The 17,201-nt window shown below is 46.4% G+C and overlaps 1 protein-coding gene across 1 annotated transcript; it reads right to left on the bottom strand.

Moving 5' to 3' along the window:
• Nucleotides 1-8,408: 8,408 nt before the first annotated feature.
• On the bottom strand, nucleotides 8,409-17,086 carry snx18a (sorting nexin 18a). Its single transcript, XM_047016736.1, has 2 exons — nucleotides 15,268-17,086; nucleotides 8,409-10,123 (listed from the first exon to the last, which is right to left on the bottom strand). The coding sequence occupies exons 1-2, from the start codon at nucleotides 16,778-16,780 to the stop codon at nucleotides 9,870-9,872; spliced, it is 1,767 nt and encodes a 588-aa protein (XP_046872692.1). The 5' UTR covers nucleotides 16,781-17,086; the 3' UTR covers nucleotides 8,409-9,869.
• Nucleotides 17,087-17,201: the final 115 nt, after the last annotated feature.

Raw genomic sequence — 17,201 nt, 5'->3', positions numbered from 1 at the left:
AGGAGCAAAGTACAGGACAGTCACATGACCCTGGTGTGACACCAAGAGTACAGAGGAGCAAAGTACAGGACAGTCACATGACCCTGGTGTGACACCAAGAGTACAGAGGAGCAAAGTACAGGACAGTCACATGACCCTGGTGTGACACCAAGAGTACAGAGGAGCAAAGTACAGGACAGTCACATGACCCTGGTGTGACACCAAGAGTACAGAGGAGCAAAGTACAGGACAGTCACATGACCCTGGTGTGACACCAAGAGTACAGAGGAGCAAAGTACAGGACAGTCACATGACCCTGGTGTGACACCAAGAGTACAGAGGAGCAAAGTACAGGACAGTCACATGACCCTGGTGTGACACCAAGAGTACAGAGGAGCAAAGTACAGGACAGTCACATGACCCTGGTGTGACACCAAGAGTACAGAGGAGCAAAGTACAGGACAGTCACATGACCCTGGTGTGACACCAAGAGTACAGAGGAGCAAAGTACAGGACAGTCACATGACCCTGGTGTGACACCAAGAGTACAGAGGAGCAAAGTACAGGACAGTCACATGACCCTGGTGTGACACCAAGAGTACAGAGGAGCAAAGTACAGGACAGTCACATGACCCTGGTGTGACACCAAGAGTACAGAGGAGCAAAGTACAGGACAGTCACATGACCCTGGTGTGACACCAAGAGTACAGAGGAGCAAAGTACAGGACAGTCACATGACCCTGGTGTGACACCAAGAGTACAGAGGAGCAAAGTACAGGACAGTCACATGACCCTGGTGTGACACCAAGAGTACAGAGGAGCAAAGTACAGGACAGTCACATGACCCTGGTGTGACACCAAGAGTACAGAGGAGCAAAGTACAGGACAGTCACATGACCCTGGTGTGACACCAAGAGTACAGAGGAGCAAAGTACAGGACAGTCACATGACCCTGGTGTGACACCAAGAGTACAGAGGAGCAAAGTACAGGACAGTCACATGACCCTGGTGTGACACCAAGAGTACAGAGGAGCAAAGTACAGGACAGTCACATGACCCTGGTGTGACACCAAGAGTACAGAGGAGCAAAGTACAGGACAGTCACATGACCCTGGTGTGACACCAAGAGTACAGAGGAGCAAAGTACAGGACAGTCACATGACCCTGGTGTGACACCAAGAGTACAGAGGAGCAAAGTACAGGACAGTCACATGACCCTGGTGTGACACCAAGAGTACAGAGGAGCAAAGTACAGGACAGTCACATGACCCTGGTGTGACACCAAGAGTACAGAGGAGCAAAGTACAGGACAGTCACATGACCCTGGTGTGACACCAAGAGTACAGAGGAGCAAAGTACAGGACAGTCACATGACCCTGGTGTGACACCAAGAGTACAGAGGAGCAAAGTACAGGACAGTCACATGACCAGAAGACTGATTGTTCAACAGGAACTGAATGAGCAGGAAACAGTTCAGAAACCTGCAGAGTGGTGTAACAGTTATCAAAGAGAACAGGTTTCTCTGATGTGAGAAAAGATGAAAACAATGTATTTCCCCAGCTATTGTTTGTTTGTTGTAATTAGAGCTCAAAATGAAATTCTGGTGGGAGAGAACACAGACTCTGAGACACAAAGACAAAACCAAATGAGTGTGTGTGTGTTCATCTGTGTGTGTCTCTGTGTTTGTGTGTGTGTTTTTGTGTGTCCCTCCCTGTGTGTTTGTGTGTGTGTTTTGGGAGGCAGCCAGAGGGGGCGTGGGTAGTCAGCGTTTTTCAGACAACATGAATGAGGCCCCACCAGAGAGCTTCCTGTGCAAGAGGGGCTATAAAAACAAAAAGAGGCTCAAGAATGCCCACTGCTCCCACATTCCTGCCCCTCCTGCCAGGTACAGCTCTCCTCCACCCCTGAAGGGAGGGCTGGAGAGATCAGGGCTCGGGGTCCAACGTTTGTCAGTGGATCAAAATGCAACCGTGACTGAAGAAGGAATGCTTGAGACATGCATTTTCACATGCGTTTTTAATGGGTGACTTGAAGTTGTGGTTTTCTTCAATGTGATAATGATGTTAGTGTAACTGCAGTCAGTAGGTGCAGAACACCTAAATATTCCTTACAAATACAAAAACAAGTGTAGTGGAGGGGGAATGCAGATTGAACATATTATTTCCTGGGTGAGAAGGAACCTGCTCCACCCATGTTGTCTCCAAGTTCTTTGGCTAACGTTGCATGAAAATTAATGGTATTCTCGACCTGAACAAACGAGAAAAGACCAATATAAGAGTTAGCATTAGCAGCTGACCAAGTAGGGTGAAGTTCCTTGCCCAAGGACACAACGTCATTTTTCACGGCCGAGAATCGAACCGGCAACCTTCTGATTGATAGCTCGATTCCCTAACCGCTCAGCCATCTGACATCAGAATTAACACGTTTATGTGATGAGCTGAGCTGAACTGCAGTAAGCGTGATTTACATGTACATATCAGACAGTCACAACATCCATCAAGCCTGTGCTAAAACAATTGAACATAGCTTTCCGTTTAAGGCTATATGTACTACAGGGCTCATTCACAGAGTTTGAACTGTATAGGCTACTGCAGTTGCGAGATCAAGGGTCAGATGGCTGAGCGGTTTGGGAGTCGGGCTATTAATCGAAGGTTGCCGGTTCGATTCCTGTCCTGCTAAATGATGTTGTGTCCCTGGGCAAGGCACTTCACCCTACGTTCCTCGGGGAGAATGTCCCTGTATTTACTGTAAGTTGTTCTGGATAAGAGCGTCTGCTAAATGACTAAATGTAATGTAAATCAGCGCTCGGGTTCCAACGCTTGTCAGAAGATCATCAAACGTTTTTAAAGGGTAACCTGAAGTTGTGGTTTTCTTTAATGTAATAATGATTTTACTGTAACTGCAAATTAAGTGGATGCACAACAACTGAACTACCAGGAAATTGGTCTCTATTTAGTTTGTTAATCTGATGTTGGTCGGTAGGCACTTTAAATGCAGACGCTGAACATTACGTGTTAGTGAAAACATTTAGATTCTGTTACAATAACCCTAAAATAGCAAGTCCTTGCAACCTTGCTCTATAAAAACAAGCAACAACACAACTTTATAAGGTCACTTTTGCTGTGTCAAACGCGTCTCTCCTACAAACCAAGTAAACATTGCATCATGTTCTTATCAATGGTCATGAGGTCATTGCATTGTTTGGTGGGCGGTGGGAGGTTGTGTATCTGGTTTGAACCATGTCTCCTGTTCTGTGGTGAGTCTCAGAAAGAGGGCTGGTCAGTTTAGCCCACTCACCCAGCTGGATCAACTCACGCCCTCGTGGGAATTACCAGTCTGGTTTGCTTAATGATGCATTGCCACTTCCCGCTAAACCCCAGAACAACTAATAACTATTGTAAATGATCAAAGATAACAGTAGAAAATGTTTTGATTTGTTGGACAGGAATAGTGAATAGCTCCCTCTTTTTTTATATTTTTATATTTCAGAGTACACTACTCCCTGGTCATAGAACTTTTCTGAGCATGTCCCCGATGTTGTTTTGATGTCTACAGTCTAAAGAGAAGGGGCATTATCGACGCCATGCTCTCCTATCTGTCGTTTCTGTGCATGCTCTCCTATCTGTCGTCTCTGTGCATGCTCTCCTATCTGTCGTCTCTGTGCATGCTCTCCTATCTGTCGTCTCTGTGCATACTCTCCTATCTGTCGTCTCTGTGCATGCTCTCCTATCTGTCGTCTCTGTGCATGCTCTCCTATCTGTCGTCTCTGTACATGCTCTCCTATCTGTCGTCTCTGTGCATGCTCTCCTATCTGTCGTCTCTGTGCATGCTCTCCTATCTGTCGTCTCTGTGCATGCTCTCCTATCTGTCGTCTCTGTGCATGCTCTCCTATCTGTCGTCTCTGTGCATACTCTCCTATCTGTCGTCTCTGTGCATGCTCTCCTATCTGTCGTCTCTGTGCATGCTCTCCTATCTGTCGTCTCTGTGCATGCTCTCCTATCTGTCGTCTCTGTGCATGCTCTCCTATCTCTCGTCTCTGTGCATGCTCTCCTATCTGTCGTCTCTGTGCAGTCTCTGACCCCGCAGCCCTCATCCTAACAGGAATACCAGAGAGCTCACATGAACAGAAACAGAGAACAGTGGAGCAGGGAACAGCAAGATCCGTCTGCAGGTAACTGGACCCCGACACAAAGGAAGCCAGACATGGAGTAGTTCCTGCTCCTGACACGATTACTGGAGACAACAAACGTACCATTTAAATGTGTTCCATAGAAGCACCATCAGTAACTGGTCGAGCATGTTGCGGTTTCCATGATAAAGAGGACACGTGTCCGAGGACAGCCCGTCACAATCTTATGAATCACGGGAGAAACCAGATCACCGCTCACGGTTTTTACCGAGAAATCAACACAGTGTAATAAGATGCCAAGCATTTCACACACAATACCTTCAGCGGGAGGCTAGGCTTATAGGATTACCTGGGAGCGCACCTTGAGAACAGCAGGGTTCTCAGTAAGGGACTTCACCAGACGGTGTTTGGTTTGGACTTTTAACAAAAAACAAGTTTCAGTGGGAGAGGTTTGGGGCTTTCCCAGAAGAGTTGAGCTCCGTGCCAGAGGACAGAGCCCTCCAGACCCTTCCTGCCTCTCCTGTCTCGGCCCATAGTCTCTCAGGGAGCCCAGCTTGTCGTCAGGGAGCTTGTCGTCAGGGGCCCGCAAGTCTCCCAGACGTAATTGAAAACAGGCAGGATCTGCTGAGCAAAGGAAAACCCAAGCACATTCCGAGAGCGTGAATTTGAGTGCACGAAAAACGTGGGTTGAGAAGTGAGGTTTTTTCCCTCTGTAGAGGAAAGACACAAGGAAAAATACGTTTTGTGCCGACGTAGTCGTTTGGCTGATGTTATAAGATGTTATCAGTTGCAGAGATCTTGCTGTGTATACACGGCGTGTGAATACACTGTTAGCCCTGTAAGCGGGGAATTCAATTTCAGCTCAATCCTTGGACACAGAGTCACAATGTGCAAGCACTTAAATGATTAAACCTTTAAGCTGATAAAAGTGTTGAACACATGCATATAGGAGTGTACTAACACACAAGTATATTCAGTAGAGACTGTCAGAACCTTTCATTTATATGATGTTAGTATATCATTGTTTGGCCAAGTGGCCTTGAAATGCCCTTCACTGGTCTGGGAATCAAACTGATATTAGTATGAGTTGATATCCTGGGATCAGTAGTTCACACTTAGTCACAGAAAGACACATCCTCCTAACCAATTTCTGTGTCTAGTTTCACACTCTATCTTTCAGCAACGCCAGAAGAATGTGAAGTAAGAAATGCACGTTCTCTTCCTCCACCGGTCACGTGGAACCGGGGAGCCCTAATCAACTTGGGCAATGACAGGAAACGGTGGTCAGACGAATACAATAGCATCTTGTGTGAAATGACCACGGCCGGTTGGCATGAGGGCAAAGAGGAACTCTCTTGTTGCAAAATAAGTCATTAGTCCTGCCAACGTGAACTTGTCAAAGGGCTGAGAGTTTGTGTAGGGTTCTATGAGATAGAAGAGACTGAGGTGAAAGATGTGTCATGGTAGTACTGGTTGTACTTGCTTCCTAGAAAAGCAGGCCTGCTCAATCTATTTATTTAAACCACCCAAGACACAAACAAGCGTGAAACTAAATGTTTTCAAGGCGTTTTTGCCTTTGGCTCAAGAAACCACCATTAAATGTGAGGGTGGGACAGGAATTCCATGTAATCTGAGTTTGGATCTTGAGACTCTAATTCAATCATTATGAAAACATACTCGCTGCCAGCTTATAAAATGAATGTTGTTTCGTGGGGAAGTTTATCTGCTAACTTTCTTTTATTGTAGTTAATGGTATTTGTTGGTATTCATTTAAGGTATTAAACCTACAGATATAAATAAATTCCATGTGTAATTAAGAGTCACTGTATAACCTAAGAGAAAAACCCAAATCACGTGTTCTCCTGTTGCAGAATGAAGAGAACAGCTGGATACGAATCTGGGCCAACAGCCATAAGGTAAATCCATACCTATTGGTCATCTCTATTACTGACAACAGAAGTACTACAGACTTTCTGAGAAATGTGGTGTGGAATCCAGGGTAAAGACAAACAGAGACAATCCGCTATGGAGCAGCGACGACAACTTAAAGGTCTGTTTAAACTGTTTCCACTTAAAATCCTCAGTATCTCAATCTACTGCTGGAACTACGATGCAAACCATGGTTGTTAAACGTTGCCTCTTAGAGCAGACTTTGTGAATGGAATCACTGTTCTCCGCTTGTTATCCTTCTCCAGAGTGTCTTCCTCCTCGTCAGTCGCATTTAGTCAGATTTGTCTTCCTGCTGAAGAGGAGCATCTGGATGGCATTTCCTGATTGGCACTTCCAGGGTGACAGCGCGACACATTTTCTATCTGTGACTGTGGAATGTGCTCAGATGTGTATTGACACAAGATACAACCCCCCCCTCCTCCTCCTCTCCCCTCTCCCCCCAAACACTGAAGTATGAATTGTATGGTCTCAGCACCTTTACAAAACCAAATGGATTTCCAAGCTAAGTTTGGCGCTGGTTTAACATGAATAAATTGGGTTAACTGATGTATTATTGAACAGAGTTAGTGGGAAGGGATGGTGCTAAAAGGGAAACATCCATTTCCCATGGCGTCGATTGTACTGACCGAGAGACAGCCTGAATGGTGCTGTGCTGGGGGTGGGGGTGGAGAGAGAGAGGGAGAGAGGGGGAGAGGGAGAGGGAGAGGGAGAGGGAGAGTGAGAGGGAGAGGGAGAGGGAGAGGGAGAGGGAGAGGGAGAGGGAGAGGGAGAGGGAGAGGGAGAGAGACAGAGAGAGAGAGAGAGAGAGAGAGAGAGAGAGACAGAGGGAGAGAGACAGAGAGAGAGAGACAGAGAGAGAGAGAGAGAGAGAGAGAGAGAGAGAGAGAGAGAGAGAGAGAGAGAGAGAGAGAGAGAGAGAGAGAGAGCTGTGTAGAGCTGTGTGAGTGTAGAGCTGCTGTCCATCCATGGCAGGGGACTAGAGTTGTGTGCTTGAGAAGTCGGCGGGAGAGGAGGAAGAGAAGGAGGTGGAACAGAGGAGGAAGATGGAAGAGAAGGAAGAAAAGGAGATGAGAGAGAAGAGGAAGAGAGGCAGAAGGACGAGAGGAAGGAGGGAGGGACGTGGAAGACAAGGAGAAGAGAGGGAGATAAGAGGAATAACAGTCTGGTAAACAAGGCTCCAGATAGAAGGATGACAACAGCATCTGCCACCCCTCGGGGCTCTCATTAACTAAACATGAATAATTGAAAGACATACGATTAATGAACGGAAGTACTCTAGTCCCTCAGTCAAGGATTTTGGTTTTGGATCAAGCTGAATGCCAGCTTCCTCTGTACGCAGAATCGAAGGGAACACTGTTTCCAGACTGTTTGCGCTTGTCAAGTTGAGAATGCAACGGCAAACAGTACATCCTGTAAGCGATGACACAAACAACAAAGGAAGTCTTATGGTCAAGTTGATAAACATAGAGGAAGGCATTTTCACAGCTGGGACCAACTGGTGCTGAGAGGAGGGACTCTCAGATCAAATATCCGCTGGTCTCTCCTGGCTCGACCCGGCCTACCATCACCATGTTCTGACATCCTTCACGCCTCAACTCCCTGCCAGGAACAACAGACTCGCTCTCTCCCCAGAGTCAAGATGGTGCTGTTTGTCCTTGACAGCACCTAATCTGTCACAGACAAGCCCAAGTTCCAGTGAAGCAAACACGTTGAGTTATATGTTAATAACTTGATGCTACACTGTTCATATTTGGACTGAGGTCATGTGTAAATATCATGATCTTGTTGGTCATGGGGTTATAATCATACATAGGAAAAACATAGCGTCATTGTCTGCAGCTGGTAAAAATATTTATATATTTACCCTTTGTTGCTCAGTGTGTCTTCTTCTCTGGTGTTTGAACCACGGCTCAGACGACCCAGATGGTTGTCTCATCACCAGCGCTGCCTGGTGTGAAGGTAACCCCAGCTCCAGGTCACTGGCACGCCAGGCCAGCCTACACCCAGGAGGCCTCACCAGAGCCAGCCTGGGGCTGACCCTGGGTCTGCTGACCTGCACAATTACAGGCCCAGGGGCAACCTGGGAGCTCACTGGGTCAGTGTGTGTATCGTGTAAGGTGAGGCCTTACTGTGGTGGCCTGGTTTTGAATCTGGCCTGCTGCATGTCTGTCTATCTTTTCAACATACTTAGAATATTGTTTATTTTTATTTTTTACAAACCCAATCCAAAAAATCTGATTTGTTGGTTTACCCCATTTTACAACTGAATGCTAACTATTGTCTTACATTAGCAACAAGTTACATACAGTACTATATTGATACTACAAACGACAACAATAGCACAAATGTAAAGTGTGTAACCAATTTATTGATTAGGCTACTTCTCCTGTTATATTGTGCAATAAGCAACTGAACCAAACGTAAAGCGTTCTATTGAATGATAGTGACACAAAAATCACAGAAAGACGGAAATCCATGGAGGAGTGTATTTTGGTTCTCCACTTAACGGTTCATTATGTTCCTGGACTTCAAAAGTAGAATTATTCGTAGTACAGGTGGATCCCAAACTGCACCATCGACTGCATTAGAAAAACAGGCAAAGACGAGCCGTCTAGCCACAAGGCCGGTGACAATTTGTCAACCACAGGGCTTGCAACCACCTAACTCAAATCAACCTATCTTCTTAAAAACTATTTGTAATTTCAGGAAACTTCAACATCTATTTCAGTAACTTCGGTGCTTTCTCAAGGCTTCGGTCCTTTAAATCGTGTCAGTCGAGTCCTGTCCTCCGCACTGAATCCTGTAGTCGGAACATCTTAGTACTAATCCTACACTAGAGAGCATTTTTTCCTTGCTTCTGTGCGTATCAAAGCCCCAACATCTGTCTTAACCCAGGAAGAAAGGTCCCGTTGGAGCATCGCAAAGGGCGACGGCTCTCCATCTAGCGATGCAAACCATCTCTCAGCTCACGGGTCAAAAAGCTGCAGTTGAATACTGCAAAATCGTGCTTCGTAAAAACATGAGTGAATATATTTATACATTTATATATAGAAACCTTTTTGTATATATATATATATATATATATAAGTTATAAAACAAAAAATGACCAGAGAGACATAATCAGAAGGCACAGGACAGTGGTGACGGCTGCGGTAAACATCCCTGCAGCTAGGATTGGCCTTGTTTGGATTGGGAGATATTAGTCTAGTCGGTTTCGTCAAGGCAGTGTGTAAACCACTAAACAGCGCTAACATTACATTAGCTACAACAACCCATCCGTGGAAGTCACTTGTGTTAAAAAACAGCTTGATGAGGCTACACCATACCTCAAGCAGCAAAGGTAACTATCAGGTGTACACTGTGAACATTGTTCTCTCTTGGTCAAGACTCGATTATAGTACATGTTTCCACTGCATGGACTATGCCTACTGACCTAAGCAGTGTTTACACTGGTGGCTGCCCTTTATCACATCAGATTTCAACTGAAGGCATAATGACCTTGAATATTCCAGTAAGAACATCCGTTAATATTTTGCACAAGGACTTCCCCTCTTCTGTCGTCACACACCTTGTATAAACAGAAACCCTCTGATCAAACTAAGACAGCAGCCAGGAGGAGTCTGTGTGTCCTAAGCTCCAGGTGGACTCTGGGTGGCTGTTGCGCGGCTGGCAGTGTTAGAGAACGTCCACCAAGGCTTAGTTGACTGACAGGAGCAGGTCTGAGAGGAGGAGGGGGGGGGGAAGGTGTTCGGTCACCGGCAGGGGCAGGTCCACCAGACCCAGGCTCGATGCGTGGAGGCTCGAGGCGTTCCTATGCGTTGTCGTACTTCTGTAGGGCTTCCTCCAGCTTCCCTGTGATCTTCTGGAAGAATCCAATCTGCTGCTGAAGGTGGTGCTGCATCTGAGCCTTGTAGTCGCGCACGCGGATCTGGTGGAAGTGCTGGATCTCTGCCAGCGTAGCGAAGGAGATGATGTTGCAGCGCTCGCTGACGCCCTCCGCCTGGGGGGTGTCCATCTTGCCTTCCTCCACGTGCTTCTGGCTCTCCTTCACCTTCGTCAGCGCTCCTGTCGGGGGGGGGGGGGGAGGGGGAACAAATCTATATGAGCCTTATATAGATCTAAAGCCATGGTGCGTTTTCAGATGTACTTTAAAACAACTTAATTAAAATACTTAATATTACCGAGCAGTACTGAAATTCAGGATCAAACGTTTTATATAGAAACCATAAGTGACGGTGGTTAGAATCTCTCTGAACCACAAGATCTCATGTGAACCACTTTGGTTCCCAGGATTCCAAGCTGTCCTCATTTTTCTCCTCCCACTTTTAGCTAAACTAAACGTACCCACACCCCCCTACCTAAAACAAAAGTAGAAAAAAAAAAAAAAAGTAGCAGCTGCATCCTAAAAATGTGGTGGGAGGGATATCTAACCATAAATAAACTGTGGTGCCTTTAATACTTCATCAGCAAGTCAACACAGACATTGTTCAGATCATTCTTACTGAACTTTTGTACAAAGTTATACAGAAACTGCTGAACATCTCCTGTGTTTTTTAGAGAAACTATGTGGACGTCTCTGTAAGTTGGCTCTGAGTCACATTCAGTGTTGTCAGATACAGTGGTTACCCAAAACACCATCTTGCTTAGGATGATCTGTCTGCAAAGACCACATCCCAGGTATGCTGACTGTTCAACATTTTTCCGTTATCTCAGTCTGACCAGACAGCGTCACTAGCGTACAGAGTAGATGCCAATCAGCCAGTGAAGGGGTGACATGGTGGGTAGATACTGAGAGAGGGGCTCTACAGCCACGAGGCCGCGGTCGGATCAACATGTGGGTTCTTTAAAGACAGGAAGTCATGTGTATCGCATACACCCTTCACAGCATCTTGCAGATGCTGGTTCTCACCCAACCTGTTTCACATCCATCCTTGTTGCAACAAGCGACACGTGTGATGAGATTTCTCTACTTCTGATGAGAACTGCCTGATAATGGGAGAGAAAACTAGACCCAAGTAGGCTTGATAAAATCCACTTACAACACAGATATAGATGGTTCAATACAACCATTCAGATCTAAGAGCTGGAAACTAGCTTCAGTTTGATTCAGGGCTGGAGGTGTTATCCTAGCTCATTGGCTTCCATCAATAAGCTGGCAGTGTTGATTGTGGCCCGGATAAGTGTAGCTGTTGGAAGAGCCGTCCTGTAGTCATGAGGTGAGAACAGCATGGCATCTCCCATTGGTGAGGGGCAGGCAAACCTCTCTTTACATTCAGGGTGTTAAGGAGATATTTAGGTCCCCATTTGACAGTTTAAAAAACGATTTGAAAATGATATTTTTGTATGGGAGAGGAAGATCCGTTCATGATCCAGGAAGATCTCTGACGTCTCTGAGGTAGCAGATCAATGGATATAATAAAGCTGTTTTATTAGCTGGTTCCGGAACATCTCTCTCTAGCCTTCCACTGCATCTCAAAATGCTGCCTGCTTTCAGAAGGAGCAGCCAGCAGGAGAAGAGAGAGGCTGAGTCTAGGGCACACAGCACTGGGAAAACACGCTGACTCTCCCTTAAAGAGGAGCCTTGCTCCCCCATCCCCCAAAACTCGGCACAATCTGCCTCCTGGCAGCGTCTCCCTCTGCTGAGGGTTAACCTAGATCTGGAAACTTCTCTAACACACAACATGTGAACAAAGAGAGAGAGAGAGGGGGAGAGAGAGGGAGAGAAGGAGAGAGAGCGAGAGAAGGAGAGAGTAAGGGGAGGGGGTATAAGAAAGAAAAAGAGAGAGACAGAGACAGTGAGAGAGAGTGAGAGACAGAGACATAGAGTGAAAGCTGACACATCCGTTTCCTAGACCACAGTCATTCTAAAAGGTGCTCCACCAGGTCACAGGTCTAGCCTTTCCTCTCATGTAAACACATGCAAAACACCCCAGGTGGAAACACTGATTACAATGGAAATGTTGCCTACTTCAGGTTTCCTTACAAACACACACCTACCTAACGTAGAACCAAACAGCACCCAGCACAGAGCCCATCACAGCATTATATATTACACCAGATGTACCCACTGGGGAGCGATCCCATTTCAATAGGCGGTATTGAAGGTAGTACTACCTTAATCGCAAATAAAAACCTTAGCTAAGCGGCTAACTGAAGGTCAACAGTGTTGCAGAGACGAAAGAGGATGTGGTCCTTCCCCTTCAACAGACACTACCTCAGCAACACTGGTTCACCAGGTGTCCAACGCCCAAGCCAGAGGGCTGTCCTCTTGACTTTGACCCCCCAGGGAGAAAGACTCAAGACAGCTTGCTTGGAGGCGCCCCTATAGCTCACTGGAAATACTCAGGCCTTACGGTAGCAGCCTGGGTTTGAATCCGGCCTGGGCCTTCTGCTGCATGTCTTCCTCTCTCTCTCTCTCTCTCTCTCTCTCTCCCTGTCTCTCCTGTCACTCTGCACTTATAAACTGTGCAATTAAACATGAAAAAATGCCAAACAAAACAGATCTTACAAAAAAATACAAGGCTGAGTGGAGGAAGGCAGCACTGCAGTTGGATGTAAGCAGTAAGGACTGTTACCTGACCCTGGTTACACAACGTAGCAGTGAGCCTGCACCAGGACTGGGGTTTTCCACTTCCTGGCCCGTCTACATACTGGGGGTTTAAACATCTGCTAAAACCACCGACAATCATTTGAATAGACACAAATACAGGTGTGACTACTATAATCTTGTGAGAAACACTATAGTTATTATTATCAACAATGACCATCCTTGTGTTTGGCTGCACTTCACCCAAAGGGATTATCTTGTGTTTATTACCCTTCCATAGAGATATCAAAAGGGGAATATAATTTGTATGTAACATTAGAAAGTTCAGATATCTGATCTATGATGAAGCCATGAGCCAAATGTCAACCCATCGCTCGTTCAACACGGCCCCTGGTGGCCCCTGATCGACAGGGATGGGCAAAGTCCCTCTCAGGGGAGGGTCAAATTACGCCCGTCATTACCATGACGACTAACAGAAACCCGTCTGTCTGGTGTGTTCCGTGTTTAGACGGATGAATAGATACAGGATATGTTCCTGTCACACGTCGGGTGTTAAAACCAGGATGTAGAGAGGACAAGCAGACAAGGATGTGTTTCTGATCAGGGCCCGTCGACAGGAACAGGGTGAAACGAGACAACATTGTAAAGGACGTTGTGTGGTTCAGAAGACGCTGGCATCTAACCCCTGATGCGTCAAGGTCAACAACCGGTTGGTTGACCTTTTATCCAATAGGACGACAGCTCACCATAATACGTACCACACTCAGAAAAGATGATTGAAAAGGATGATTATTTTCATCCGCAAGGCCCTGTTGCTCTTATACTAGATCAACTTTAACGTGCTTAGTCCCCTACACTTGACCTACTTATGTACTGTGTCTGATACCAGTTTGGGTTGCTAGTACTCATGTATGAGAGAGGCATAACTAATGATTGAACACCTAGCCTGTAATAAGTCAGCAGTGGTCCACCTTACACAGCATCCCATTAACAGACACCGGCAAGCCAAAGACAATAAATGATGCATTATGATAATGTGTTAACTTGGCAGACTCTTCTTCTCAAAGCGACGTACGAGGGGAGACTTTAACCTCTTAATCTACAGGCAAATGTTCTATCACTGAGCTATTCCCACTCCCGGTAGGTAGAATGGACAAGATGTCAAATAAAGTCCTAGCTCTTGTACCCTCAGAGGGACGTGGTCATATTTTACAGCTGTAGTTACGTCAAGGTATGTCAAAACAAAGAAAAGGCCAGGGCATGTGGGAAAGCCCAGGAGGTGTGGATGAGCAGCAGATGAACAGATTCAGACGGACAGAAGTGGGAGAAGAGGGGTCTCTCTGAGGGAGGAAACAATAGTCGGACTTGTGTCAAATATTTACGTTGAGAACTTCCGTCGGGAGCTTCTGCAGCAGTTCCCGCCCCAAAAGTCGCTGGGTCTGAAAGCTGGCATGGCTTTTGACCTCTAACCCTTTAGTTTAGGGTTAAATCAGTATTTTCCTGCTATTCGTATTAGTGGACATCAAAAATGTGTATAGTGGCATCCCCTTACCCTAATTCTGGAATCCTCTATAGGCTGAAAACAACGTCAATCCAATAAGGTGGACTGGATGGACAGAATGCATGGATTGAGCATTAATCCGCTTCATCCTTTAATCTAGCCTGACTGCAGCATCCTAAGGCAGGTACTAGTAGGTCATGGCCTCCATTAGATTGTGTATGAAAGGAGACCCCTGTACACCCAGAGAAAAGGGAAGTGCATTCAAACATGGTTGGTTTTTCTAAGACTGTACAACTGTGAGAAGATAAGAAGAGTTTGCTCTTGTATCGAGGGCTCGTGTTAAAACGAGGCTTGTCTTCCGTGTGTGTGTCTGGGTCTTGGGCTTTTTATGGAGTGCTACTAGACTGATAAATAAGGAAGAACCGAGTTCCCTAAACAAAGCATTTCCGCTGACAGAATCAAACAGTTACATTTGTATGTACTGTAAACAGAAGAGGTTCGCCCGCACTATCACGACCTGACATTTGGAAACAATGCAGTGATTATCAGGGCTGTTGTGGGAGAAACAAAGGCATAAGCTCTCTCTGAAACGGACCGTGTGGGAGAGAGGAGAGGAAATCAGTTAGCAACACTGCATTAGAGCGGTTTACACTACTGTTCACGCTGTCGTTGACAGTCTTTGCTGGCAACAAGTGGGACATTCTCAGTTTCTCATGCAGCCATCTGATTGGACAACAGATGGAAACACACACAGTGTGTGACCCAGTCGCCCCGCCCATGTGACTCTGCAGTCAAATGAAAACAGGGTGTGGGGCAGTGGTCAATTTCCAAACGCAAACACGGCCTGCTTGTCTCTAATGCAAAACTGCCGTGACTGACTAATGGAGATGAAGACATACTGATTTCGTCAGCACACCATGTTCACTGACCTGTATTGAGAAAGTGCTGTGACTGTATTTGTACCTTAGTCAATCTTCCAACCTGAGTATTAGAGCATAGGCTGTAGATTCCCACTGTTTAAATATAGGCTAAGTGAATGGAAATGAGTTTCTTATCATTCCAGGCCTCTTTCATCAATCACGATGAGTGATTGCATCCATGAATGTTATCTCACACTGATTTACCTAACAGAGGTGCCTGTGGAGTAGAGAATATTATTACCTTTCTGAACATGGATGATATCTGGGTAGTTTGCTAGATGTCCTTGGTACAGTGCTAACAGATCCATCACAGGGTCAAGGTCATGTTTGGGTTGCTCTGCAAAGTACTCTCCGATGGACTCATACGCCTCCCCGGTGAAAGAGATTGCCTGGTTCAAACCGACAGAATACGGCTGTTGGTCCATTTCGAAGGCTTGACTGAGGACTTTAAACGACTGCCCAACTTTCTGGTATTCCTTCTTAAATCCTGTGATCTGCTTTCGGGCGAATTCGTTGATGGTGGCGTTGACTTGCAAAACGCTGTCGTCCATCTTTTTCGTGAACGCCTTGAAGCCGTCGATTTTGCTCTCGACTTCCTGCAAGTCGAGAGGGGCCGCCGGAGGGCTGATGGTCAGGAAGAAATTGGCCCCCACCATCTCATCCTTCTCAGCCTTCCGTTTCCCCTGCTTCCAGGCTTTCTCGTCAGTGCTACTGCAGGTTAGGAAGTGTTGGAAAACATCACACTTGGACAAGACTGGGTGACTGGTCATGTGGTTCATCCACCACGTTAGACCCTTTCTCCTTTTGGAAATGAAGTCTTCCTCAAAGCGGCCAGTGGCTTGTTTCTCTGGGATGTGTGGCACTGAGATGACAGGGAACTTCTCGACCAACCTGGCGTAGAGCCAGTCGAAATGCTTATACCTTCTGTTCACCTGGGTTTGCGTGTGGCTCGGCGTCAGCTTGTAGGCAATGTAACTTTTCATACCTTTGAATTTGGTCTGTTTGGTTGGGTCGTCTATTGTGCACCCGAAAGGGTAAGGGTTCTCCTGCCACTCTGGGCCGTACTGACCCAGCACGACACAAATCTTGTCTCCGTCCTTCACAAACCCCGCTGCCTCCCCGAGGACGAACGCCTCCCCCCCAGACTTCACAAATGTTGAAAACCTGTTCAGATTTCTACTGACGGTTGCGGAGCTTTTGGCATTTTGAGCGTTACCGCCTCGTAACATCGAAGCAGTTGACACCCTGTACGTAGAAGGTCCATTGCCATCGATATCTTGGTAATGTCCACCACCAATGCCAGGCTCGTCTGCTACAGTTGAGCTATCGTCCCAGTCATCATCCCAATCGTCGTCGCTCCCTTGACTCGCCTGATAGCTGTGCTGCTGTTGCCCCGAGGGAGCGTAAGTGTTACTCGCCGGTGCGGATGATTTAGTGATGTTCTCAACTTGATTCTTGGTTTTATACGGTGCGTCAAATCCTCCGGTTGGAACATTGGCGTAACGGGATCCCTGGCTAACGTCTCCAGATGTGCTGTTGTTGTTCAACGTGGAAGTTGTGTCGTCCTTCAGAACCTCAACGTAAGACGCAGGGAACAATCCCCGCTCCCCTTTGCTGTTCGATCCCTCTAACCAGCCTTCAATGTCCTGTTCGCTGTACAGAGTCACAATTTCATTCTCCTTCACTGATATCTCCCCGGGGTTTTCAGAGTTAAAGTCATACAAAGCCCTCGCTTTAAGCGCCATACTTAACATCAACTGGGACGGGATAGCGCCAAATCAACTAGCCAGCCAGCAAACTCTAGTGGGCAGCCTGGACAGTCTAACCAAACTACTGGAAATCTCTGTTTGTAGTTCAGAAGGCCCACTGTGAACGAAAAAATATCTAACATTTACTCCGAGGGGATCTTGCAAAAACACACTTTCCCAGCTTCATAAAACGGCAACGAACTATGTATATTTATGTCCAAATATTCCTCCGTAAAGTTGAAGCGCCTGTAGCGGCTGTGCTCCAGCCCGTGTCATCGCTAACTCCTCGCTCTCTCAACAACCACACGTAGTCAGTCTGAATAATCGAGGGAGGAGCACCAGCTTTTATCAGGCTGCGTAAATCAAGCCCGGCGTTGTCTTGTCTGATATGATGTGTTTTTAAATGTAACCTAAATTAATTTACGAG

Source organism: Hypomesus transpacificus, unplaced genomic scaffold, assembly GCF_021917145.1.
Source record: "Hypomesus transpacificus isolate Combined female unplaced genomic scaffold, fHypTra1 scaffold_42, whole genome shotgun sequence".
NCBI lineage: Eukaryota > Metazoa > Chordata > Actinopteri > Osmeriformes > Osmeridae > Hypomesus > Hypomesus transpacificus.
Note: the sequence above shows the minus strand (reverse complement) of the source record. Positions and strands in the feature narration are given on the sequence as shown.

Excerpts from the sequence above, each read along its gene's own strand:
- snx18a (XM_047016736.1), bottom strand. The coding sequence starts at position 16,780 with ATGTTAAGTATGGCGCTTAAAGCGAGGGCTTTGTATGACTTTAACTCT. Across the intron at positions 10,124-15,267 it reads TATCATCCATGTTCAGAAAG|GAGCGCTGACGAAGGTGAAG; the intron begins GTAATAATATTC and ends CCCCCCCGACAG.